Genomic DNA, 27,531 nt, shown 5'->3' with positions numbered 1-27,531 from the left:
TGTGTAATCTTTTCGGAGCTCAGTGCCGTGCCACTCGGTACGGCTGTGGGCTGTAGCTCGGTGGGTGGCATCGGCAGCCTGGAAAGACAAGAGACACTTCCAACAGCGCGTGGGAAAAGCCCTCCTTCCCGTGCGCCCTGTCTAAGACACACTAAAAGCCCGTTTCCGTCCCTCGCAGGTCCCTCACTCCGGCAGCTGGACTTCCTGCAGGGAGCTCCAATGCCGCCCCACCCGCTCCAGCCACCGCGGAGCCCCCGCTCCCCTCGGCCGCCAGGTAAACCCGGGGCGGCTCCTCTTGCCGGGGGGTTCCGCGCCGCCCCTCCGCTGCCCGCACCGCCCTGCAGGGGGAGCCGCCGACCCCGAGCCGCCCGCGTCCTGCGGCGGGAGCGGGGCAGCGCCCGGCAGCGGCTCACGGCTCCGGGCGCGGCGCGGTACGGCGCCCCAGGGCAGGTGGGTGATGCGGCGGGAGCGGGTGGGAGCCGGGACGGGAGCGCTTCGGGCGGCTGAGCTCCCCTCGCTGTGTGTGCCGCGGCTCCGGCCCCTCGCTTTGCACCGCAGTCCCGGGACGGGGCCGTTTCTCTGAGCCGCGACTCGCCCCGGCCCCGCTGCCGGAGCCCCGGCCCCTCTCCGGGCTGTCAGTCCCCGACACACCCCCTCGGCCGGGGCTCTGCCCCGCGGATCTTTCCCTTAACCATCAGGTGCCGGACTTTGTCCCCTCGCACCCAGCCCTCCTCCGAACTCCTCGGCTGCCGTTTGTGCTGGAAAGCAATTAATCATAAAATAGTGATTCCCCGGGAGCACCCTGCATCCTGTCAACTTGTGCGGACTGTTTAACAAAGGAGATTTCCATGCGCTTTGCGATCGGTCTAAGGGGAAGAGGGCAGGGACTTAACAGACGGCTCTAACCCCGGTCGCAGCCTCGTCCCGTTCCTCGCTCCGTGCCGAGCGGAGGAAAGTTCGGCCGCTGTGCCCGACGTACCGGGCTCCAGCAGCGGGGGGATGCGCGGGGCGGCTCCGTGCCCAACGGGACGGGCAATGCCGCCCTGAAACGGAGAAGCTCGGGCAGCAGCAGGTGTGTGCGGGGTCAGGGTGTCGCTGGGGGGAGTTTTCCGCGTCCTATAGGTGTTATCTTTGTTATAGGTGCTGTCTTTGCGCTGCTTTAAAGTATTGCTGTGTCCTGGGGCGGGCTCCGAGCGCCGGGCTCTGTTCATAGCTTTGTAGTTGATTTCCAAAGTGTTTTGGGCAGAGGGGCCACGGAGGAGACAGGAAGGGTTAACTTAAACGCCGTGACTCATTTAGTAAATAGTGGTTAATAGAATTGCCTTAACTGCTTAAAATTATTTTCCTAAGGAGATGGTCAACTCTTAGATAAGTCTATCGTTGGATGTATTTGTTTTCAGGTTTCTTATCAGGTTGGTAAGTCTCAGGCCTGTGTAACTCCAGAACTGTAGTAATTGATAAATCCATTCTTCTGTGGAAAGGAAAGCATGGCCAGCTCCTGCCATAGAGACCCCCAGCATATCATACGGCCAGGTAGCAACACAGAGATTAGATAGTGAGCAGTGGGCACGTGAGAAGTGTTTGCATTGAGTTGTGTGTGTGGGAGAAATAACTATCTGTGAAAAACAGAGAATCTCTATATAAAGAAATAGATCTTTATGAAGAAATATCACAAACAATATGAAAATGAAGTCCTAACATAGCAGATGGTTCAGTTCTGTATTATGTAGGAAAGCTATGAACCTTTGAATGTGCAGAGAAAAGACGTGGGTACAAACTGCAAACATGTATGTGTGCATATGAAATAAAGAGGGCTTACTCTGGGGTGCAAAAAGTAGGTGAGCAGGACCCCTTTTTAGTGCTGCTCATGGGATTAGATTGCAATTTATATGCTTAGAATCTTCCTGGCTTTCCATGCATGTTTTTATACCTTAAAAATGGAGTCAGGGTGATGCTGTCAGCCCAGTTGTAATGTTTTTGGCTTATGTTTTTCTATCAGTGGCTTCAAAAGGCACTGAAGATCTGAGCTGAAAAGCCTCCTACCAGGTCTCCTGTGTTTGCATTTCTATTTTTGCTGATTTTAATGGGATGTTTCCATAAGGGCGGCTGGCGCTATCTATTGCTTTCATACGTAATCAACTTTTGAAAGCTATTCATCTTTCTGTTTAATCTTCAATAATGGATTTGATGTTGAGCCATGTGGTCAAGCCCTCTCAAGAATGACTGGGGAAAACTCAGTCCTGCAGGTTTGGGGACTGCTGCAGATCTTTGCTCATCCTTTTATCTGTTACTCCAAAGGGTCTGAGCTGGCCCAACGTATCTCCTTCAGTCTTGAACCCAGAGTCTGCCACATAGGGAGGTCCCTTTTACTTGTAGGGTCCAAGGCTGTGTGATCTCATCAGCACAGGATGCTTAAGGCTTCACAGATCTTTTTGCCGAAGCATTTGTTTTCACTATGCTTCAGCTCTTCGCTTTGGTTTGACTTTTCCACCCACATTTTCACACGTCAGATGGGACAACACGTATTGTAGCTGCGCTTCATCTCATTCTGTCCAGCTGTGAGCACATGGTGCTTTCCAGCTCGGGGCTGCCTGTGGCACCTCGCTCTCACTTTCCTCCTGAGTCCATCCTTCAGCCCAAACAGGTTTCAGCTGCTCTTGTTCATTCTCTTCACTCTGTGCAGATGGTAAATAACCCCCCAAGTCCTTCTTTACCATATTTTCCATCTGAAAATAGAGATGTGCAATTAGAGTGGTTTATTTGTTGAGCACTAAGAAAAACAGAGCTGTGGTTCAAGGAATCAGGGAGGACTCTCATAAGTCAGTGAAGAGCTTTTCCTTTCATTTTCCCTTGCTGTTTAGGACCAGAAGGTTTGCTTGCATTGTGGTTTGCCTTTAGGTTTTACTCCTGCAAAGAGAGTCCATACAGCCCTGGCAAAGTGACCTCAGCACAACAGGGCAGGTTTCTGGCCTATCTGCTCATGCAGCTGAATGTTGTGATTTGGTCCATTAGAGGTAAAGAACTGGCAGCATTCTGACTCAGGAGGGCACAGAAGTTTAACCTCTGAAGGCTTCAGTTTCCTCTGCAGAATCAGAAGATGCCTCTCCCCTCACAAAGGCTGCATCTGAGTCAGGAATAATTATTGGTTGTTTTTCACATTTTTTTCTATTGTAAACCTTTCTAGATCAGGATGGCCAGATGGCATATACAACTCTCAATTATGGAAAATATCCTCAGGAGGTACTTTGAGGTCATCTAATCCATGCTGCTGCCTGAAGGCAGAATCAGCTCTGCCTTTCCCAGCAGCTATGTCTTCATCCTGCTCCTAAAGGACCTGCAGTGGAGATTCCTCTCTTCCCAGGCATGCAAGAAACAGTCAGCATCCAGCTTAAACTTTGCTATAACTCATTCATCACCTTAACCTCATTGAGAAACTTGCAAAGGATGAGCTAAGAGAATTTAGAACTACTTCATCAAGCGCAGATAGTTGGTAAATGGGAGTTAGTTAAGGGTGTGATCTCTTTCCCTCCTTGAACTGAATTTTGTAAGGAGCTGATCATATGAAGCCTGACACCTGGAGTTTAATTCAGTGCTTTGAGCAGACAAATCAGTGGGGCTGGCACAGAATGGGAGAGCTCCTAAGGGAGATGTGTGCTCTTCTGGAGTGGCAGAAGTGGCTCAGGTGGGAGCTGGGAGCTTGTTAGACCTCGCTATCCATGTCCATTTAAGCAACCAACTCAAAACCTATCGATTTAGTTTGGTTTGCTCTGGAGAAAGAATGCTTCTCATCATTGAACCTATTGGTTAATTATTTTAGAACATTAAAAAAAGAATAATAATCACCAGGTAGCATAAAATACAATGAATCTTGTAGAAAGTGTATGCAAATGACATTGCAGAGGATAGATGAGTGTGGGTGTGCTGCAACCTCCTGGCTTACAAAGCAGTAGTAAATCTTCTGCCATGAAGGCCAGGAAAGAAAGTTCCTTTGGGGCTCTTGATAGTGTTATTTTTATGTTTTATATATATATGTGTGTATATATATGTATATATAATAACGTTCTTCAAGCTCAAGTAAGATTAGGAGTTTGCTACAAATACAACAGTGGAAGACGGGACCTGAAAAGGAACAACTACAAGATGGATCGTGTTTCTTGTAGATGATAGGTCAGAGGTTGCATGCAGTGGGTTTATCGCTATCTGACAAGTAACGAGATAACAGCCAGGTGTTACATGGGGATGTGGAAAAACCTGAAAGAGGAATAAGGAATACTTGCTGTGGCATTTTTAGGGAACGTCTGCAAACAGTGCGTCTGAGACAATGGAGAAGTTAGCAGGGAGTGAAACTTCTTGCTTAGATGGTTGGAGCCAGGGATAGGGGGAGGGAAAGGCTGCCTTGTGCAGAGGATGAGGGAATCTTCCTGTCCCCAGCTGATACAAGGAGAGGAAAGGGGGGTTTTCCTGGAGCCTTGGAGACGTGACAAATGACATGCCGGGCTCTTGTCGATTAGCATTTGTGATTGCACTCAGAGCCAGGGTGGAAGGCACTCAGCCATTCTCAGTACTTGCAGATTGGACTCTTTTATCTGCCAGCTCTCTGAGATACTGAGCTTGCAGTCTCCCTGTCACAGGGATAGTCGTGGCTCCTTGTTGGGCAGCTTGTCAAGGAGGGCAGGAGAGGAGCTCAGCTGGATCCAAGCCAGCGCCAGCTGGGGGGTCATGTCTGCATACCTCCTGGGCAGGGGCCCTGCGTGTTTGGGTGAGTAGTGCTGTTGAACAGAGGGAAGTGTAATTTGGTCTCATTTTGCTCTTTTGACGCATCCTTTTGTAGGTGGTGGTTTTCGCTCTTTTCTCAGCTACAAGTACTTTCCTCATATAGTATTCACATCTCAGTTTTTCTTCTATTTTTCTCCCACTTCTGATTCTTTGGAGTTATTTTGGTTTGTTTTTACAAAGCTTTCTCTCTCTTCTTATCTCCCTTTCTTTTTTTTCCTTACAATGGGAGCCTAAGTGTTTCTATTCTCACTCGTTCAGTAATGCTGACCTGTTATCTGCATCCTCCTTCTTGTACTAGGAAAGTCCTCTGCACACTGACCTGTCATTTTGGTTGCTGAGGCTACCCCAGAATAGGATAATCAGATCCTGGTATGAATCAGTTGAGGTTAAGGAGTCAAGAGAAGAGGGCTGTTAAATATCATATTCTGTGATGATAACAACTTTGGTCTCAGGATGAGATGCACAGACTTAGACACAGGCTCGCGTTTTCTGTAGGAAACATTTCCCAGGATAAAAGAACAGCTACCAGGTATTTAAACAGACTGTTTAATGCAAACATCAGGAAAGAGTCATGTGATTGAAATTAATTGGAATAATTACAGTTTCCACATACGTCCGATGCACAGATCAGTGCCCAGGTTCAATGGGATGATGGAAAATAACAACAGACTGATTTGGGCAGGAACCAGCTCCATTATGATTCTTGGCGTATGCGTGGGGGAAGCATACTGACTTTCCAAAAGTTGGTTGTTTTTTGGCTTGAGTTTTAGGTCAAAAATAACCTGTGTCTAATGGCTGCCTGGTCGGGGGTTTCTTAGAACACCCTGATTCCAAAAAAGAGCTTCCCTCCCAGAAATAAGGACTCTTTATTTAGAGCTGTTAAAACTGAGGCACTTGACTTTGTCATATGCCTAATAGAAGTTATCTGTTGTTTTATACCACCCTGAGTCTTGCTTAAATGCTGGCCCATACTCTGCTTGACCATTATGGTGCATTCAGGGTTGTAATATATGTAGTTGTAGAGGATTCAGGGGAGTTTACCGTGGCTTGTGATTCTTTTTCTCTGGTACATCTGCATGGTACCAGCTCTTGCAGGATATATAGAAGGTAAGAAGCTGTGTTTGTGGGCTGGCGAATGGAAACAGGATTCATTGATGGCTTTTGTAGCTTTTCCTACCAGTATTGAAGGGGGATCTTCCTGATCTTCCTTTTCATACAGCTGATCTGGGTGATTTCAGCAAGCAAGAGATGGACACAGTCTACATGGGAGAAACCATCCTCAGGTCTGGGGATGCCTATGCTGGGTGACTCACTGGCATCCATTTCTGCTCTACCCATATCTTTTATAACTGAGCCACACACCACAGTTCCTTCTTGGTTTCTCCTTCCTCAGCTGGTTGAAATGGTGATTGTGGGTTCCTGTATAGCTGGAGTTTTTCATCTTCTCTTATAAAATATATGGGAGAAAGGGACCACTTCCCCAGTGTGGTAGAGCCATCTCTGTTTTAGCAGGCTGTTTGCTGCCCATCTTTCTGCTGCTTGTAGAGATGCGCTGTAGTTCACAAACAGCTAACAAGATGCTTTGTCCCATAAAAATGTTTCCTAAAGTGATTTGCAAATGTCTGCTAGTTCTTCATACAATGGTTTGATGTAAAAGGAAAGCTCTAACTAGAAATGTAATTTTCACCAGCACTGTGTGCTCTCTATACCAGAACTGGGTGTCTCTGTCCCAAGCAGGCAGAGGAGGAAGCAGGCTGGAGCAGCAGGCTGTTGCTTGTCAGCGGATGTGCTTTTACCACAGCACACGGACTTAGGAAATGAAGGAAGAGCTTTGTTAGAGTCCTTGAAGCACCAGCTAAACCCTGAGACTTTGGGATCAAAGAACAGCAGCACCGGAGAGTTCTTATAAAATGGATTATTATCAAGGGTTTGCAAAAATAATAGTAATAATAACCCATGGAGTACCTCTAGAAAGGCTTGTTTGGGTGTGGTAAAGATGCAAGTCATTTTGCAAGAGTGATAGAAGTGTGATGCAAGTTATAGCAAACAGAAGAGGAAGGGACAATGATGGTGTTTGGCCTTGAGACGTCATCAGAGAGCCAACTCTTTATCCACAGAGGTTGGCAGAGCACAGAGAGGTCTTAAATAGATTTGAGGCCACAAGGCACGGAATGAAGGGCATGATGAGGTGTGGCACAGCAAATGGGGAGGAGTGAGGTGGGGTAGGTCCCTTAAAAAAGTGAGGGGAGAGGGACAGTTATTGGAAATAAAGTAAGCAGTCAGAAAATCTGACGTTCATCTGCTTTTGGGATGAGCACACTGTCTGAGTGCTGTTTTGATGTCAGGATTGATGAGCTGAGGTGAGATGAGTGGGTGATTCAGACTGGGCCAGGGCACAGGAAGAAATGGGGTATATTGTGTTGGCCGAAACCCAGCAGTGTTGCAGGGCATGAGGAGGACATGTTACGGCTCCTGTGAATGAGCAGCAAGCAGCCCTTGTTGGGGAAGTGGCAACCAGTGGGGCTGGGGGAACCCCAGGGTGCTGGGGCAGGGCAGGATCTGCAGAGCATGAGCCAAGTGCTGCTGCTGTGTCACAGCTCCAAGTGACAAGGGAAGGGGGTGAGGCGGGGAGGAAGGATGTGCTGGGCTGTGTTTGCAACCCAGCAGAGGCCCAGCTGCTTTTCATGCTCTGGGTAGGCATGAGTCAAACCACCTGGGTGGTAACGCGACTTCCTGGTGGGGCCGCAGTTACAACCCCTGTTCAGAGGGGTCAGTGTATGACCCACAGATGAGAGAGCTTTTCTTTGGCTCTGAGGTAGGTAGATATTGCTCATCGCTGTTCATACTGCACAATGGGAGAGGGAAGTGTAGCTGAAGAATGGTTTTCAGACCCACAGGGAGAGATGGCAAGAGCTGCATTCCTTCTGCTGTGAAGATGATGGAGAGCTGGCCAACCTGGCACATTGACAGTCCTGTTCTGCAGATGTGAGTTGGTGTTCCATGGGCAGAACTTGGGCAAATGCTGCTCACAGCCCACAGGGCACAAGCTCACAGAGGGAGCAAGGCCTGATGGAGAGCAAGTCTGTAGCTGGAAGAGACAAATGGGATTGTGAACTGGATAAGAACACAGCAAAATCAACAGATGTACCCAATTCTGAATCACCTTTTTGGAAACTTTGTATAAAAATGAAAGATGAAGTCACATCTGGAGAGAAGTTCACTGTGTTAAAATACACCCGAATGGATGCATTAGCAATAGGATAAGTATTTTCAGAGCAAATTCCTCCTTAGCCTGTATTCCTCAGTGGGTCACCTCTGCTTGAAATCCTTCTTCCTTATTTCTTTTATTTTGTTCTTGAAGGAAATGCTTCTTATGTGTGAACACAGCTGGTTGTGGTAGGGCTGTGCGGAGGCAAAATTTGCCTTTGAGTTCTTTCCTCACACAGGAAAAGAAAAATGGATCCTCAGAGACGCTGTGAATGATATTGGCAGTAGTAACTTCTTTCTGGCCAGGATTCATTGTTTTAATTATGCTTTTTTTTACATATCTGCCTTATGACAGTTTACTCAAATGCTCCATTTTTAACTTTTGGAAATGAGGCTGTAGGTAAATGAGCATTACCACTCTTGGATGCAAATGGTTTGCTCAAAAATCCACCATGTTTCTGTGCCTCTTGGCAGGATGTCATCATGCTGCTCTAGTGGGCACAAGGGAGCCCTTTTCCTTTTGTTTGTTTGTTTCATCTGGTTTATTTAACTGCTGGTCATTCAGCCTTACTTAGTTTTGCCCTCCCTGTCTTTTAGTGACCATTAGAATGGGAATAATTACAACGAGTTGTTTTTGTTGTTTTGTTTATTTTTTTTCCCTTGCTTGTTTTTAAACATTTATAACATCCACTTAGGGAAAAATAATGGTCAAATGTGTTCTGTTCCAATCCTCTCTTCCGCTACAGCAATAAAAATTAATCCACTCCTAGCACTCGGAGGGCAGGAGGCAAAGCTGAAGTATTGGTTTCAGATTTGCTGTTCCTGTTAGCCAGCTCATCGGTACTGTGACCTTTGTTGTCCAGTGGGGTTTCTCTTTCTGGGCTTTTTTGGTTTGTTACTTTATGTTGGTAATAAACAGGAAGAGCAGAGACATGGGACAAGCTTGAGGGGTACGATTGCTCCTGGGTTGTGTTGCTATCACAGCTCCACTATCTGTAGTAGTCTCCTCGTTGGTAAAGACTTGGCACCCAAATTCACCATGTTTGTTCTTGACATGATTATGCACTCCATTTTGGTCCTGAGCTACAGCAGAGATGAAAACATAACAAATTTCCCTCTTCCCTGTTGGGGCAGTTCAGACTTTTGAAGAACCATTTCTTTTGCCCTTCACTTGGAGTGTTTAGAGTGCTGGTTTTAGATCTTGGGGGGCTACTGTTTCTCTGTAAGAGGGGATTGGCCTGAGTTTAGCAAAACTGAAGCCTTCATCCTATTTAGTATTACTGGATAATCTGCAAAGCTGATCTGTTGTTACCCTGCTGCAGGGTTCACGCTGTAGGAAGACTTCACTCCCTGAAGGGAGATGAGCTCTGCACTTGAAAAGATTTGCATTTTTCTCAGTCAGAACATCAGTGGCTTGGATGTTGTTTTGGTTGAAGTCTAAAATGATGCTCCACAAGGGTCAGGCCGCAATGTGGAGTCCCTTGATAGAGGGAAGGATTTCAAGACATTGCCATGTTGTGTGCTTGTCTGGGTGTCCCTGCAGGCAAGTGTACCAGGACATGGGATCTCTGCTGCTCCAGGAAGATCCAAGGGGGCTGCAAGTGCTCCAGGTACCTGAAAACCAAGAGCATGGAGTGCTGATAATTTTGTCTGCTTTGTTTCACTTGTACCTTTTGTTAACAAAGAACAGTCTAGAGGGAAATAGTCTATTATTAATATTTAATTTCCTCCTATTACTGTAAGCAGATGACCTAAAGATCATTTAGCCAAGAGCCAATAATAAAGCAAATAGAGCAACCAGAACAAGTGTGTCTTGGTTAGTAGGGTGATGCCTCCCTACTCTTCTCTTTCCTGCCCCACCCCACTGCATTCCTCCATCATTCAAGGGAGAACTACTGGGACTGTCTCCAGCCCTTGTGTGGTGGGTCAGGGCTGTGGGGGAGCTGCTCTAAGTGATGTGTGTTCATAGAACATATTGGGGTTCAGAAAGCAAACCTGCAGGCAACAGTGAAAAGTGCTGCTACTGTCTTCCCTGTTTTTGCTCTGTTTATAGTCTGAGCTGTTTTGTGAACTGGTGTAGTGCCTGTGTGCGCATTGACTCACTGTGTCTTGATCCTCTAGAGAAATGAGGAGAGAGAGTTTTCTAAGGAACCTGAATGTAAAAGATAGCGAGATTCTTTTTGAGCTGAAGGGCTTTAAGTGAGGATTAGAAGCAGCAAGCATCCCCCCTAAAGGCTTTGGTAAGTAGAAAATGACTGTTTTAGCAGCAGTAATGTTCTGCTTGCAGCCATGTGTGAATGGAAGGAATTTCTCCTAGAGAGCAAAGTGATCTGTAGTCAACTGGTACCTGGGGAGGGCTATGTTGTCTGATGGCAGCCCAAGGAATGAGGCTGGATGAGGGCCTGAGCGCTGCCTGAAGGGACCAAGAGCAGGGAGTGAGTTTTTTTAGATATGAGTGGTGGGAAGCAAGCAGTGGCCAGGGGCTCACTTCAATGCTTTAGGTGATCAGGAGGGTGAAGGAGCAGCACCTTAGTCCAAAACCAACTGGAGATGCCAAACAAAAGCTTGCTTGGTCTTCAGTGGTGAATTGCTTCATGGGTACGTGCTGTTCAGGTGCTTTATTGAGTTTTCAAGGAGCAGTTTTTCACTGGGGCTGAAATCTGAGAGAGAACAGGGTGTTCCAAGCCACTAAAAATGAGCAAAGCAACAGCTTTACAGGTTTATGAGTGCCAAAAAAAAAAAAAAAAAAAAAAAAAAGGTTTATTTAATAATAGGGGAAAAGCCAGAACATGGCCCAGGGTATCAAGGAAGAATTAATCCAATTAACAAGACAAAACATGAGCTTGAGAAGAAATACTAAATGTAGCTGTCCAGCAGATTGTGTGATACAGATTATTTTTCTAAAGTTTAGAGAGGCTTGCAATGTTGATCCCTCAAGGGCCTGATCTGTTAAATATACACTTCCCCAGTGAGTAAAACAAGTTAATTAATTTTGTCTTGTCAGACCTTGTTGCTGAGCCTTTGAGTTTTGCATGAAGTCAATGATTTTGTAATGTATCTTCTGAGTGCTCTGTATTTCATTTTTGTCCCTGCGCAGTGAATTTCTAGTGATGTGCATGGGGAGATTGGCCCTTTCCTTGTTTTAGAGTGAGCTGCAAATGGGTCTGCAATTTAAGATGTGTCATGCTGTTGAAGGCTGGCAACTGTAAGAGGTCAATGAGACTCAAGGAAAGTTTGGGTTGACTTCTTTGGTGAAAGCTCCCTGAATGGTGACACCTCTGTAAGTAGTAGGTGAGAGCCCTGATGTGCTGGCGTTGTGTGGTGAGCAATCCCTGCTTCTAGCAGCAGTTGTTACTGCAGAAGCACTGGTGCTGAGGCAGACACAAAGTGTAGTTTGGTTGAGACTGGGGCACCTGCTCAGCTCTGGTGATTTCTCTTCTGAGACGTGCAGGCTCTGCAGAACTCTCTAAGTATTTTCCAGCCCATCTAGGAGCGGATTAGGGTGAAAGGACATGCCCTCCTCTGGACACAACATCTTGCAGATTGCCTCTCAATAAATACCTAGGCTGAAGATTTAGCCTGCTGGTTGTGAAAGGGAATGGGAAACAAAGGGCCAAACAAATTGAAAGCTAAATTGAAAGATTAAAACGAGACCACGAAATAAACGTTTGAAGTAGAAGGTTGAAAGCTCTGCCATATTAGAAAGCAGTATGTGGTGTGGTCATTAAGCTTCAGCTTCCAGCATCGTGCTTTTTCAGCACATGTGCAGAGCCATCAGTAATTCCAGAGTTGTATTTGTGCTGAATAATTTGTCTGAGGGGATCTCTTTAGAACAGAAGTGTTGATTTAGTTCATGTCCTGTTGGAAAACAAGTTTGAGGTGAGCCACTGAAAGAGCCAGGTAAAACAAAATGCACGAGAGATTAATACGAATTGAAAATCCAACCAAAGGGAGCTCTAGCACTGGGAAAAGTATCCCCTGTTTCATTGACAACGTTAGTTACCCCATCACCATCTATGCAGCTGTGGTACTGTGGAACATGGGAGCCTGCACCCATCTAACAAACACACCATGTTTCTCTTACAGTCTTAATTTTCCTTTTGTTGTTTCTTTGGCTTCTGCCAACTCTTATCCTGCCGTTCCCATCCCTTTCTTACTCTCTCACACAAAGCGCTGTCGTTTATTTTCTGTCTTGCCCTTTCTTTTCTTTTCCTCCCGATTTTCTTTGTCCCTATCTGATCTTCTGATCTCCTTCTCTGGAAGGCAGGCTGCAGGGGAGATTTTATTATCAGTGCCTTGAAACAAACCTATTGGGACTTGAAACGGGCAATCAGACATTGGAGAAGTGATGTAGGAGCACATTGCCAACAACCCTGAAATTCCAGAAGGTAGATGCAATCCGTGGGAGGTCACTGGAAAACAGGGTTTTAGCTAAAGGAAGATAAACAATATAGAGACTTCTTGGGGTTTTTGTTCTTTAGAAAAGATTAAATGGATGATCTTTATCTCCCTCTTAATAGCTGTATCACAAACTAATCTATTCTGTTCATTTCTTCCACACAAACCAAACAAAACATACAAAAGATTGTTGGAGGTGAAGGAGAAGCTGGGTTTTTGAAACGTATCCAAGCCACCAAGAGCCATTTACTTTCCTTTCAAATGCTGCATTAGCAGTAGAGCTCTAAATCAATGAAAGGTCTAAAATTAGATTATATTCCTGAGATCAGATGTGAATCACAAGTTAATCATATTTTCTTTTATTATCACTGTCTTTAGCCTTTTATTTTGTCCTGAGAAATTAGGTTTCTGACTTCAAAACAGTGAACTGTGAAGGCATGCAACCTGCTGGGTTAGGCCAGGACCCATCACTAGTGAATGAGGTACCAATAATTGTTTGTTTTGGAGGTGTGCGTTGCCTCAGAACCTGAGTTAGTCATTTATTAGCCAGTGCTGTATCTGTCTCTTATGGTTAAGAGAACCCGTTATGGTTTCTTTTGCTGCTTTCAGAAGTTAATGAGAAAATATTGCTACCAAAGCTTTTCTAAATGAGGTTTTAGACCCAAACTGAAGTTACAGGGTAGCACAGCAAATGGTTCTCTTAACTGTGGCGTGGATCTCAGAGAACTGTATCTTTGTTGATAAACTTTTTAGCTGAAACTGTGGTGAAATGCAGCATTACTGAAGGCAGAGGTACCTGCAGGATCAGTGTGCAAATGAGGCACACAAGTAGGTGGTGTGTAACTATCCCTGTGAAACAGCATCTGTAGGAGTTGGGTTACCCTGCACCGTGGTGTGTCCCAGGTTTGTGTGTGATGCAGGAATACAAATATGCTCTCTGGTATATGGTGGTGGCATTGTGCCTATGTGTGCATATCTAACAGGGGTATATCCTGGATGTGTTCCTGGCTGGTAGGAGTTGTACAATCAAGCTGACTTTCTCTGTGAAGTGTATCAGTATCTGTAGATGCAAACCAACAAAAAACATTATGTCCTATGCTGATTTAGCAAATAAAATGGTTTGCCGATAGGATAAAATTTATGTGAGCAAAAAGATGGTGTTGCAGGAGGGCAACGTGAAGACCCTTGTACTGTGTGTCCATTCCCAGCAGGGAAGTACTGACGCTGCTGTCTGACATGCCTTGAACTATTTATTCTCACTGCTTCCAATTGCATTGCAGTATGCATGTATTTGGAGGAAAAACGGGTGTGGGAACAGAGTGAATGCATAACCCCCTTATGAATGAGTGTTCGTGCCATTGCTGTGCTGTGTATTGGCGAAGCACGCATTTGTGCAAAGTACATGAGGGTGGGCTGCACGTGATGGCCTGAGACTGTGTTTGTGATCAGAGGGAGACAGGTGTATGTAAAAGCCTCCTCCACCTTTCCTCTGTGCAGCCACAGAGCTTGCCAAGGCGTAATTAATGGGGCTCTCATGTTTCAGGGCAGACTATCGAGCAGCTGCAGAAGTGCCAGCTCAGTTGGTAGCCTCAAAAACAAAACATCTCTTGTTTCTCATCATCACTGTGAAATGCTGCCTTCCTGAGCCTTGGGTCTGGCCCTGCAGCTTTCAGGATAGACAGAATGTGAGATTTTTGCCAATTATCTATTCTTCTTGGTCTGTTTAATATCCGTTATCGATTTAATATGCCACTCTAATGAGATTTTGCTTTTTCCATCTCCGCCGTAGAGCTGATTACTTAGCATATGTGGTTTTTCTTTGGTTATTATCATTATTTCATTTGTTTTTAAGGAAACTACAAGAGAAGTTGAACATTTGCTTCAGCTGAAGAGAATGTTTCCCAAGTCTTGGGCGGAAAGAGGGAAAGAGAATGGAGTATGTTGCTGGTAGGTATGTCTGACAGGAAGCCATGACTAGCAGTGTGACTGTCAACAGGAAACAAAACTTCACTGCCGATGTGATGCTGACGTGCAGCACACTTACTGTGTCGTGTTGCCAGCTGAACTCTGTGACCTGGGGAGCACTGTTTGACTACACGAGGTATTCTGTATATCCGTCTGCAAGAGTGTGAATTGCTCTGAATTGCTCTGAATTACTCCACCTTGCCGAAGCGAGCGAGCCCTGTCTTTTTTTCTCTTGACACCTGCTCCTGTGAAGACATCCAGCAGCCATGTGCAGAGACGTGTATGTGTGAGCCACCCTCACAGCAGCTGCAGAGCGCTCTGCAGAGCACAGACAGCTTCGAGGTGTCTTGGCCATTCAGTGCTCTGCAGATATGAACGCTGAGCTTTTCTGGCACGTTCTCACGTTGGCCTGGTCGCTCTCACCATGCTAGTACATGGGAAAGAAGACTTCCTCTCAGACATAGCTTACATCATCCTGGAACTGATCATTGCGGTGCTGGCCATCCTGGGGAACGTCCTGGTCTGCTGGGCTGTCTATTTGAACAGCAACCTTCAGAACGTCACCAACTATTTCGTGGTGTCCCTGGCTGCTGCTGACATTGCGGTGGGAGTGCTGGCAATCCCCTTTGCCATCACCATCAGCACTGGCTTCTGTGCCTTCTTCTATGGCTGCCTTTTCATCGCCTGCTTCGTCCTGGTCTTGACACAGAGTTCCATCTTCAGCCTCCTTGCTATCGCCATCGACAGAATCATTGCGATCCGCATACCCCTCAGGTGAGCAGGGCGGGCTGGAAGGCAGAGGGGGCACTTAGTGGGGAATGAGCATCAGTAAAAGCAGATCTCAAGGTAAAATGCAGAAGGGAGAGATAATGAGCAGCAGCGTTTTTCACCTTATGATTTGAGAAAACAAACCAAAACCCACATTCATAGAGGCTGCCTTGGATGCTGGATTTGTGAGTGATTTCTTTCCCATTCTTCCCAGCCCTCATATGGTACATGGAAATAAATAAAAGGCATTACTTTCAGAGCAGCCCATGTAGATGTGGCCCGAGACAATTCTTCTTCACTCAGGGCAGCCCAGGCAGGCCAAAGGATTGGACACCCATGTGTTAGATCAAGGGAAGGGCTTGTGTCCATTCCAGACTTGAAGGTGGTTTTTCCTCTGGTCTCCATAAAGGGCAGCCTAGTCTGGTGGCTGGTGACCTTGCACATAGCAGGGGGTTTGAAACTAGATGATCATTGTGTTCCTTTTCAACCCAGGCCATTCTATGATTTAAATAATTGTGTTTGGAAGCTAGATGTGACTAGCTGCTACTTGGTGTGCAGCCAGGGGGGCTGGTTTGGGACAAGGGGGAGTTTTGGTATGTGTGCAGGGGGTGCTACTCAGTTCAGCTTTCTGCACTGTGTCAGGATACATCTGCCTGTGGGTGCAAAACAGGACTGTGTTTTATGGGGCTGGGTCTGAATGCTTTGTGTCAATGCTTGAGAGTTGTTCAGCAAACTTGACATGCAGAAGAAGCCCTGGGAGAGGCCAAGGCTGGCAGAGCATAGGAGCCTCCTATGGGAGGATGCAGCATGCTCTCACCAGTGGAGAGACTTCGTATCCTGTTGAATAAGAAATATGGCTGCAAAAATGGAACAAAATTCTCATTATTGTGCTCTCAACTTGGAGGTTTTGGTTATCTTCACTCCTATTGAGTTTAAATCTCTTTGTGCCAGCCTATCCAGTATAGTTTTGTCCATTCTGAATACAATGCTCACCCAGCTTACACTGGTTAAAATAAACCTCCTGTTCCCTGCTCTACCTTTCCATGTGGATCAGTGCAGCATAGTCATATCTAAAGGCTCATATCAGCTGATGTAACATTGCTGTTAATTGCCAATTTCCAAACTTCCAGTTGTGTGACCGTCTACTTTTGGTGTAGCTGTAAGGAAAAGTGAATCTATTCCATTGTGGAGGAAAACCTATGAATTTATAGATTAGTACCTATAAATTGGACTGTTTTCACTTTTCTACATTTCTACAGATAAATGTTTTCACATCATAAACCAGTGGGATAATAAATGCACAAAGAAGCAGATGTAGAGCCTTTGGTAGCTTGCATCTGAGTTGGTTTTGAAAAGGTGAAATGTCTTTAATCTCTTGCAAATTAACTCTGGAAACTTTTGCAGGTGGTTTAAGCATTCATATGGTTAGAGAATGACCTTCCAGGAAAGGGATTTTAAAAATCTGGATTTCTGCCTTTTATTATTATTATTATTATTGGCATTGCAACTATATTATCTTTGATTTTCTGGAATAGCTAAAGTAGAGTGTCTTTCAGAAGAAGTCTTTCTGGCTTGCCCAGCACTGGGTGCTGTACCTGTTTCACTGTTTTGTTTTAGAAATAACAGAGCACACCCTCTTCCAGTCCAGAAGCAGTTGAGTTGATTGGCCACAGAAACCAACAGGTAGATCTATGGGTTCCTCCTCTTCGTCGTCCTCTATTAGTTTGTCCTTTTACAAAGGGAAGGAAGAAGTTGTCAATTCTGTTTTCCCCAGAAGCGTTTATGGGTGAATAAACATTAGATTTACAGCTTCTGACATGCTGAGAAAGTGAAAGCTATTCGCCCAAGAGGGAGAAGCTGCATGACTCAGACTGCTCACATCTCACTTTTTGCTTTCAAATGCCTGGTTGTCTCAAATATGCATCAAACCAATGGAAGGAAAGTTCTCCTGCTAAAAATGCAGCGCTTCCGCATTCTTGAATGTAAGACCTTTGAGGGGAATACCTCTTCTCTCCTCTTCAGAGGATAAGAAACATAACACCAGACATTCCCAATATTAATTTAGATAATTACTCTTAAAAATAAATGAGATCTCCTTCCTGTATTCTAGAAGGGAAAGAAAAAAAGCACCAAACCTATTTTTTCTCCACATTTAACTGTTCCATACCTGATTCGTCCTAAGGCAACCACGATGGATATCTCTGTGGTTGTGTACACACACACACAAATAAGCTGTAGGCATTAGGGAGGGAGACGAATGAGGTTCCTTATTCTGCTTGGTTTTGGATACCTCAGTATGCAATTGGTGTTACCTCTGGAATGATTTTTCTGTGGTTAAAAGAACAGTCCCCATAAAATGGCAGTGAGGAAAGGCATATATCGGTAACATTTAAAAATAGAAGAAAAAAAAATGGTTAATTGTCAAATAATTAAAATATTTCACAGAATTTGAAAGACTTTCAGAAAGTTCTCAAACATTGGCTGAATCCTGCCAGATTTAATACAAGTGTAGCTCTCTGAAAGTGGCAACAAAGCGCTCCTGAGAAAGCAAGGCCAAGCCATTGTTCGGAGTAGGGCTAATTGCAAACTGTCTCTAGCATGGCAGGTACCTGAAAACCTGCACTCACTGATATAAAACCCCTGGGTGTTCGAAACAAAACTGGCTGTGAGTCTGAGCTCCGGGATAAAGTCACGGGCCAAGAACAATTGCCATTTTCCAGGCTTTTTGGTGCCAGGAAATGCTCCAAGGGCACCGTGCCCAGCCACATACTCTTGTGCATGCTCTGGTGGTGCAGATATTCCCGTGGTGAAGGACAGGTAGCTCTGATGTACTGCAAGGAGAGAAGGTGTTTCTTCCTGCAACCAAACAGAAAAGTGTTCTCAGGTTACTTTTTGCTCTGTGTGCTGGCTTCAGGTGTTGGCCTGTGGCATAAATCCATGTGCTTGCCATGCGGTGCCAACTGCAGGAGCTGGAAGTGGAGACCTTGTCCTGTAAAGGGAGGTACTCTGGAGATAGCTGACTTTCTTAAGCAGTCATAGATGAGCATCTGAATCAGTGGTTTAATATTTTATTGCCACTTTGACCCACTTTCTTCTTTCCCTGCTCACCATAAGCCTTTTTGACCTTATGCCAAGCTTTTCCTACACATATTCATATTTTGTCAAATAGATTGCTAACAGATTCAGCCCAATATAAAATAATAATTTGCTTTCTCCTTCTAACAACCATGGGCATGGCTTTGAGAGCAACATGAATTGTCTATGGCTTTGTGTGCTGAGGTGGAACTTGCTGCTGCCAAAGTTGTGGTCTGGAAGCTGGTAGAGCTGTGAGCATAAGAGCAGTGCCTGCCCAGTGCCATTGCTTCTGCTGCTCAGAGCCCTGTGCCTGGCTGTGGGGTCCCATCCTGCCTGTTCCCATAGCACAATCAAGTACCAGTATCAGGTATCATCTGGTAACAAGGAAGGATGTTTCTTGACTGAGAGTTTTGGGAAAGAATTGTTTGAGCGGTGTGTGAGAAGGTCTGGGTTTGATATCCTGCTGTAAGATATCTCAAGTGATCTGGGACTGTTCAGTGCCTCATTTTCAGATACATGTTATAGGGATAGAATATTTTCCTGCCCCTGTGACTGTAACTGCCAGGGATGTGTGGGCTGTTGGGCACTGTGCTCAGTGAACTGTGTTTGTAGTGAGTTGTTCAGAAGCACTGATTGCTGCTGGAATTCAGATCAAAGAGCAGTGCCCTCCAAGTGCAGCTCATCGCTCCCTTGCAATGCAGTGACAGTGGCTGGTGTGAGCTCTGCACGTGGTGGGGCCTTTTGGCTAAGGGCAGCCATGCTATCAGCCAGGGCTGGGTTTGGAAGACAAGCAGCACACCAGACAGAAGCTGTGATGATGAGTCAGGCCAGCTACAAATCATGCAATGAATGGAAGATTTTAACCTCTCTCTGGGGACCCTGTGGTTCTCATAGCAGCTCTGCTTTCCACCCTGTTTCAAGACTTACAGATCAGACAGGTGATGCACTACACTTTCTGCTTTAGTCGTTATTTTGATGGCAGAGCTTAGGTGAGGAGTCAAGAGGTATCACATCTTCAGCCAGTTTAAGTTTAGGCAGCATAGGGGAGTTGTGCAGTGACCAAGAGCAGCTGCTCCCCTGGAAGCAGTGTGCCGGTCTGCTGGTGGGAGAGCAGCAGGGCAGGCAGAATTATCTGGGGGAAGATATCCATGCTTGCAGGTATTTGCACAAATGGATTTGACTTTATGGAGGAGCCAGGTACCCCAGCCCCACACCCATTTCCACCCTGAGTGTCTTTGCTCTGCATATGTGTTCTCTGTGCCTGCAGTTTCACCAGCAGTTGTTGTTTGTGTAGCAAGTCCAGTATTTCCAGGAAGCATTAGAACTGCTCGAGCACAGGCAATCCAGTGCTGTCTGGACACATCAGACATGCTGCAAATCATTCTCCAGCTATGCAGAGCACGGGCTGTAGGTGTGAGCAGCTCCTTTCAGCGGGCTGCACCTCCTGCATCAGGGTGCCAGAAGCTCAAACAGCGTGATGCTCCCTGAAAGCCCTGACTTTGTCAGCCAGAGCTCCACAGCACTGTGGGTACAGGCAGCAATTATGGCCTGGGGGCCAGAAAGACAACCAGAGAGATGCTACGCACGGTGTTGTGAGCTTTTGTTCTTAGCCTGTGGAGATGCTGAGCGTTATGGAAATGTACTGATAAACTGATAGCACTGCCAGCTTGGTACAGTGCAGCTGGGAAGCAGAAAGCTGCTTGGGTTAAGTTCTGTTCCTTAGCCTCGTAAAGTTTGTTGCATGGGAATCCCCAGAGGGTAAGAAGGAGGGAGAAGCTTGAGTGGGATGGGGGCAGGGGGGGGGGAGTTGTTTGCGCGGAGCAGTGATGAATGTATTTTTAGTGGAAGGGATGGGACAGCTCTAGTCGTGGGATAACAGCTGCACAGTTTCAAAATTCCTCTGACAAGATGTAGTCAATTCCAGGGCTGGAGGGTTTTGTGATATTTTTATTTTTTTTTTCCTTCTTTTTTTCTAAAGCTCCAAGTGCCTTTGGCCAACCTCTTGTTCCCCAAGGGTATTTTTCAAAGCACAGATGCTGTTTCGCTGTGTTAATTAGCTCTGAATGTAAGCAGTTTCTCTGCTAGTATCGATGCTGTGCTCTCAGCCTCCTATAGGCACTGAGTAGGATCCATCTCTTGCTAGAGAGAACTTTTTATGTGCCAGGATCAGCTGAATCCCTCTCTAATTTCTGCAAGGTGGATTTCAGTGTATTTTAGGTGCTGATAATTGTGTTGGCTCCCTCAGCTGCTTCTTCTTTTCTGATTTTGAAATGCAGCTGTGGATGGAGTCTGCCAGGTCTTATATCAGCCAGGTTGTTTCCAGAGCTCACCAGCAGGGATTTAAAGTGCGTGCAAGATCTCCATTGCTGTGCCTGGAGAAAGCAGCATCTCTCTTTCCCTGCTCTGAACTGGTGTTAGGATAGGAGCATGAATCTGTGGGAGGGACTATCTCATTGAGAGATGGAAATATTTCTGTGGCTGGTTGGATTATTATTATTATTGTTAATGTTTATTTGCTGAGAGAATTCTGGAGATGGGGGGAGAAGGAGAACTGGGTAAACACTGGTAGCCCAGAGCTACTGTGGTCCGATTGCAGACATATGGGGTCAAATGCAGTGTGGGACCCACACTGGACAATGTGGGAATCCAGCCATCTACTTTCTAGGCTAAGTGTTACCAAGGAAAGGAAATTGCATTGAAATGTTAAACTGTTGCCCTGATTTACATTTTCAGAGAGAAGAACTGGTGGAGTCAGCTCAGGACTCACAGTAACCTGTGAGGCCTTGGGAACTGGCTGATATTTCAAACAAACAAAGGTCCCTGGCTGCCCTGTCAGGTTCTTACCATGTTGCTTATTGTCTTGTTCAATAGATCTCGGTGGATTTATTGCTAGGAGCTTTGGCTTGAGCTAGGTATATCAATATCTTCATCACTGAGATTACCTTTGGTGTGTGCAGTGCAGCCCACAGTTTACCTGTGGTCAGAGCACTCTCCTTAGCTGAACTAACTCCTGTTTTATGAGAAAGATATGGGGTCAGCTTTGCTGTGATGTTGAGGAAAACTGCTGGCCTCATCTCAATTATTTAGGGGAGACTGGTTATGCTGGATTTATTGGAAGAGGGAGCAAAGTGAGGTAACGTCCAGGGGAATGCCAGCCTGGCCTCTGCAACTCAGTCAGCAACAGACTTTCCCTGGAACCCACCTAGGTTATGGGGCCAGTGGCACTGTGCCTCCAGTCCTTTGGCTTACAGGTGGATCAATGGTGAGACAGACATAGCAGTTCTGTGCTAGAGGCCTGCTTCCTTGGCAGAACAGAGGAGCCATCTCTATGCCTTTGGCAGAGGAGCTATAGTGGCCTTCACCACCACAGGTCAGAACAGTTATGCCAGTTATCCAGGCAAGATCTGCATGCATGACCAAATGACATGGTGGAATGAAGCTGAAAACCGTTTTAATTTCCCTGCTTTTCTGTAGTCTATTCTCTGCCTAAAGGAGCAAGGAGGGAAGTAGATGGCATGCAGTGTCACTATGGAGTCTGTACTGGGCAGGGTGGGTTCTACACAGCAGTTCAAAGGCATGACTGAAGAAACAGATGCCTTTCTTGCTGTCTTCTTCCCTCCAGGGCACTGGACTATTGTCTGGGTGTCAGGGGTTTGCTGAGTGACATTGGTGTAATTCTCATTTTTTCCTCTGCTTTACAGGTACAATGGCTTGGTGACGGGCTCTCGAGCCAAAGGTATCATTGCCATTTGCTGGGTATTATCTTTCATCATTGGCTTGACACCAATGCTAGGGTGGCACAAGCGTTCCCAGATTGATGAGCTGGGTGCTAATAAGTCCTCTCCCATCAACTGCAGCAACAGTATGGTAGCCTGTCTCTTTGAGGCTGTGGTCACCATGGAGTACATGGTCTACTACAACTTTTTTGCCTGCGTGTTGTTGCCTCTTCTCCTCATGTTTGGCATCTACTTGAAAATCTTCATGGCAGCCCGACGGCAGCTCAAGCAGATGGAGAACAAGATGGTGCATGGGGAACGCTCACGGTCCACTTTGCAGAAGGAAGTCCACGCGGCCAAATCTTTAGCCATCATTGTTGGGTTGTTTGCAGTCTGTTGGCTTCCACTACATATTATTAACTGTTTCACCCTTTTTTGCCCAAATTGTGCTCATGCTCCCCTCTGGCTGATGTATCTGGCCATTATCCTGTCTCATGCCAACTCGGTTGTAAATCCTCTAATTTATGCCTACCGAATCAGGGAATTCCGATACACCTTCCGTAAAATCATCAGCCAGCACATCCTGGGGAGGAAAGAGCAGTTCAAGGCAGGAACAGCCAGCATTAGGACTTCCACGCATGGTGGGGATGGAGAGAACGCCAGCATACGAATCAGTGAGTATGCGTTAGAAGTATACACGAATGGAGAGATCCACAGGGATCCTGAAAAGCAGGACTTAAACAAATGCAAAGCTGTCTTGGAATGGCATCAGAATGGAAATGCTCTGGACATGGAGACAAATGGGCATCTCCCACGTTCCTGCAAAAATGGGATTCTCTCAGATGCATGTGTGAACAGGGAGCTTCACCATGAAGAGTTAATAGATGCCCAGGTGTCTTTCTCAGATCTAGAAAGCACAGCCTTTGCAACAGCTGATGTTTCCTGATGAATCGTTCATGGTCTTCCTGGTATAATTATTTTATTTTCCATGGGCGGCCTCTGCCACGGTAGAAGGTGAGGCTGGGGGGCGGGGGGAGAGATGTGTATTCAAGTTACTGTGGAGAAGGGGTTCTTACCCAGGACTGTTGTGGCCATCCTAAATACTAGACTGGAGAAAAAGCCAAGAGACCATTGAAACAGACTGAGAAAGGAGGGAGACGTTATCCATCGATGACCTGTCACCAAGAGCAGTGGCAGGATCAAAGATAGCATTCCAGATTGAGCACTGGGAGACTGCTGATGCAGGACCTATCGTGATATTATGCTGTACTGTGTTTCTGTGGTTGTAGGTCTGTTTTGCTGTCTTTACCAACAGAAATAAAACCATGGCTGAAAGCATTGACTTGATTGTAAAGAGCAACATGGAGGAGTGTCTAATTCTTTGGCCCTGCAACAAATAGAAGGAAGATAGCAACATCTATTGGTCAGGAAGGATGCCATCAGCTGCTTGGACAAGAAAGGAATTTACCTGATGGGAGCTTTGGATACCTTCAACCATGACATTTTGTCTTTCATTCATGTTTTTAAAGCTTATACTGCAACAGGTTGCTTAGATGTTTTTTCTTGTCTTGATTAAATTACGTTATGTTAAGTTATAAAGATGAACAAGAACTCATATCCATTCCCTGGGCACTCAGTGTTCCAGATGCACAAGACAAATGTAACCTCATAGCTCTCCACCCTATCCAGCAAATAATGAAAATAGACTAATATGGAGTTCCCTTGGCAAAAGGACAGTCAGCAGGACTTGGTGCTAGAGCATGGATGATCTTTGTCACCAGGGGTGGTCATGCCCTGAGGTGCTGTGGAGAGTCATCAGGTGTGAGGTGTCTGTAGGCTGGTGGGCACTGACTACTGCTTTTTCCTCAGTGTCTATGTCTGCCCTGGGTTCCCAGAGTGCAAATTAATTCTGTGGTCCAAAGTTGTCACTCTCACTCAGAAGGCTGTGGGACACTTTTTTTGTTGTGTTTTTGATGGGGAGGCAGGGTGGGGAATGACACAAGATGAGTTATACCTACATACTTTTAGTATCCCAGCTCTGTTTGAACATCTTTTTCTCCTGTGGTTTCAGTTGTTTCCTGATGTGCTTTACTGTGAAGCCTGATGTGTCCCAGCAGTGCAGAGGCCAACAGATCTCTGTCTGGTTAGAAGACACTCTGAGGAGCTGGAAGCAGTCAGTGTTAGTAGAAGTCTGCTTAGAAACTGAAGTAGTATGTATAAGAGAACAGGCAAATCTGCTACAACAAAGGTATGCACTGATATGATTTGTCATAGTGAAGTTTCACAGCAGTTCAGTAATTTTCTGTATCACCTATGAAGCTGTGGTAGCTCAGGGACAGCAGAGTGCCATGTTAGCTTGTATTCTATCTAAATGTTTTCCAGTCTTACCAGTTTTATTTGAAAAAAGCTTTCTTTTTCTCCAGTCAGTTTGAATGCAGGTGAGGAATGGTTTATAATACTGAATGCGTCCAAAGTATGTGACTGCTCTAAGCTGGCAATAAGCTTACTGTGAGGTGGGTAAAAGGATGCATTTGCCACCACAATCTTTAGCAGAAGGACAGGGAAGTATATAGAGCAGTGGACTCCACAGTTTAATTGCACTGCTGCTTTCTTGGCATGGCTCTACCATGTAGTCTAACATCAAAGGTGTAGATTATCACTCCAGCATCATTAGCAAATACATGGCCATTTCCCTATGACTGATGCTGTAGGCAGGCCCTCCCTCTGCAGGGTGACTTGGGATCTTGTTGCTCTTTATCTTCCTTGATGGAATATTTCTGTCGGCTCTGTGCAGGATGACTCCTCTGGCCTCCTGAAACAGCAACAGAGGAATTCAGTCTGAAAAACGGGGATCTGATCTCCTTAGGCCTCAGCTGGGAGCTGAAATGTTTCTAAGAATAGCACAAGATTACATCCGGTATTCATGTCAATAACAATTAGGTTCACAAAGAAGCAGAGCAGGGAAGGAAGTGTGGGAAAATACCAGTGTCGCTCATGTGCTGGAACACAGGCAAGTGCAGAAGTGTCTCCTATTGAGCTTTAGTTGCAATTGTAAAGGGATGTTTTATGTCACGTTGCATCAGACTTTCAACAGCTGATGTAGGTTGGTTGCTTTCTATTGTTTCCTGAGCTTCTTCACACTCAATTGCGGGTTCTTCTTGGTTGCCACAAGAATCGAATTGATCTATATTGATGTGACCCAATTAAGATTGTCCCTTTGGAAAACTACCCTGCCCAACCAAAGTAAGATTGCCAAGCAAACTTAGAGTTTCCAGATGTCCTGAAATCAGTTTTTCTGTCACTGTTTGAGTTGCCTCCCAAGTGTATCCGGTCCCTTTCAATATTAATGATCTAGATTTCAAACAAAAAGGGACCAGGGGATGTGTGTAGGAGGATGTGCAGTGGTTGTAAGGAGGCAGGATGTTTTGTGTGGAATTAGAAGTCTGTAGTCTGCAGGAAGGAGTGGATGGCCAATTGCATCACATGCTGTGTGCCTTCTGGCAAACATATGTCTGAGATGGACCTTCAGAAGATGTTTCTGAAGTTGTTGGGGAGAGCGTGAGCCTTTTGAACAGAATTTTGAAATTCTTCTTTCTCGTTTCATGATTTCAAGGCTTCCTTCCTTTTACTGAAAAAATAACTTTTAGCATCCCATGAATAAAATGTGCTCTTGAGAAATGCACCTCTTCCAAAATACAGAGCAAGACTCATTTGACAAGTTAAAATTCCACATTTTTTTCCTAACTTTCCTACTCATATTCCCATTTTCCTTCCAGATGGGGATTTAGCTGATGAAATAGCTATTCTGGATAAACAAAGGTGGTGCAACACAAAGGGAAGAATGAGGTGACCATCAGGAGAGTATAGAGAAGATCTCCTTAGGAATCCAAGGTGCAGTGGGTGCAGAGAGTAAGAGCTGGGGTAAGAAGAGACTAATTTCACTGAACTGAAACGTATTACTAAAAATGGCTCAAAACCCATAGAGAGATGCAGTGCCTCGTTTGGTAAGAGGGCATTCCATGAATTTCACCATTCCCCTGAGACTCCGAGGCTCCAGGGTTTGTCTGCTCTATAGGGTTTTGGAGAAAGTAAAATTCTGATCAGTTGCCAGGAGTAATTTTATCACACGGAGTTCTAAGGTCTTTTTCCTCAGCAGGACACTGCTTTTTGTGTGTGCAAAAAAAAAATGCACTTAGAATTTTGTTCTGTGCTTTCTTTTGGATTGGCAGTATCTGAGTTCTGTGCAAGCTTGAACTGCAGCTTTTGAATGGAGCCAAGTGAGATGAAAAGGAGTTGTGATGAAGCTGACACTGGTTTGACAGAGGGCATGGTAGGACAGTTGGGGTAATGTAGACAGAAAGGACTTGCCACTGGTCCTAGCTGGTGCTAGCAAGCTTATTGTACGGGCAAGTCTGGGAGTTACATGAAGTACTCTGAATCTTTGATCTTTCTTTGAAAATAAGCTCTGGGAGATGCTGCAGGGTATAGGAAAGTCTCTAAGGTGTAGGAGGGTGTTAGGGTTTGATGGGAAATCTTGATGTGGAAGGAAGATTTGTAGGGTATGTGTTTGGGAGGATATCATGGGAGCTGGTGAATGTGCTGGGAAGAGCTGAGGTTTGCACTGATAGCCTCAGTGGAATGGGGATGGCTGAATAAGGTCTCTGGAAGGGATTCATAGTCTTATGGTGCTCCTGGGTCACTGCAGGGGGTTGACTTTGTCTGGTTTATATGTGACTGATGAAGACCTGTTTTTTTTCTGGATTATCTCATTTTTAGATGCATTGTCTCATTTCATAAGCACAGTCAGCTGAAACGAACCCTTTTACTTCATGAGCATCACCCACACACACCATCCTACCTCTTAAAAAAAGTCAATTCAGCCATGCTTTGTGGGAAGGACAAGCCTACTGTAACAGTTGTGATGCATTGAAACTGTAGAATATTCTCTAGAGGTGTTTGGTACATTAGCTGCCTAATAGTTCTTTCCTGTTTGTTTTGGGCATCAGACTACTCTGAGGCAGACCAAGGAGCTTTGTCTTTCTAGCACTGAGCTTCTGACCTTTTTTACAGTAAAACATATCAAGAGTAACTAAAATGAGAACAGTTCCTGATTTGCACAAGGCAACTAAACCCTAAATGAGGCAGGGTTCTGTATAGCTTCCTGTGTTATTCGTCTGCTGGGACTCTTAACACAAGATTGTGTTGCATTCAAGACTGGAACCTGTTGATCTGAGAACATCCTTTGCTTCCCCTGTTCTGTCTCAGGTGTTTCTGCCCGTGTTTCTTTGGAGGGTTCTCTCTATGGTCTGTCAGCTGAGACACTACGAACACCTGATGCACGTGCTGTCACTAAGAAACACTCTTTTAATTTAAATGTTTTGCAAATATTGTTGTTGTTTTCCCTCTGTTTGTCAGTTACCAGTGGGAGGGGAGGGAGAATCTGTGCATGCATCTGTATTTAAAGTGCATTGACCAAAGTTTGTTTTCTTTCTTGAACCTGTGAAGTTTTTAATATCTGTGAAGTCATCAGACTGCTGGGCAATGAGGAGCCACTGGTGCTGCTGAGTCTGTCTTGGTTACATTTCTTAATAAACATTCAAATAATAAAATATATTTGTAAAAGTGA

The 27,531-nt window shown here is 45.5% G+C and overlaps 1 protein-coding gene across 4 annotated transcripts; it reads left to right on the top strand.

The window, feature by feature from the left end:
* The first annotated feature begins 132 nt into the window (after positions 1 to 132).
* Positions 133 to 27,531, top strand: ADORA2A (adenosine A2a receptor). 4 transcript variants are annotated; one of them, XM_015878417.2, is made up of 3 exons: positions 133 to 274; positions 14,234 to 15,120; positions 21,891 to 27,531. In XM_015878417.2, exons 2-3 carry the CDS (start codon positions 14,771 to 14,773, stop codon positions 22,849 to 22,851), a joined length of 1,311 nt encoding a protein of 436 aa, XP_015733903.1. In that variant the 5' UTR covers positions 133 to 274; positions 14,234 to 14,770; the 3' UTR covers positions 22,852 to 27,531. The 4 variants fall into 4 exon arrangements, with proteins under 4 accessions (XP_015733903.1, XP_015733901.1, XP_015733902.1 ...); XM_015878415.2 differs by lacking the exon at positions 133 to 274 and adding an exon at positions 368 to 450; XM_015878416.2 differs by lacking the exon at positions 133 to 274 and adding an exon at positions 556 to 1,072.

The sequence above is a fragment of the Coturnix japonica genome, chromosome 15, assembly GCF_001577835.2.
Source record: "Coturnix japonica isolate 7356 chromosome 15, Coturnix japonica 2.1, whole genome shotgun sequence".
NCBI classification, from domain to species: Eukaryota; Metazoa; Chordata; class Aves; order Galliformes; family Phasianidae; genus Coturnix; species Coturnix japonica.
Note: the sequence above shows the minus strand (reverse complement) of the source record. Positions and strands in the feature narration are given on the sequence as shown.

Excerpts from the sequence above, each read along its gene's own strand:
- ADORA2A (XM_015878417.2), top strand. The coding sequence starts at position 14,771 with ATGCTAGTACATGGGAAAGAAGACTTCCTCTCAGACATAGCTTACATC. Across the intron at positions 15,121-21,890 it reads GCGATCCGCATACCCCTCAG|GTACAATGGCTTGGTGACGG; the intron begins GTGAGCAGGGCG and ends TCTGCTTTACAG.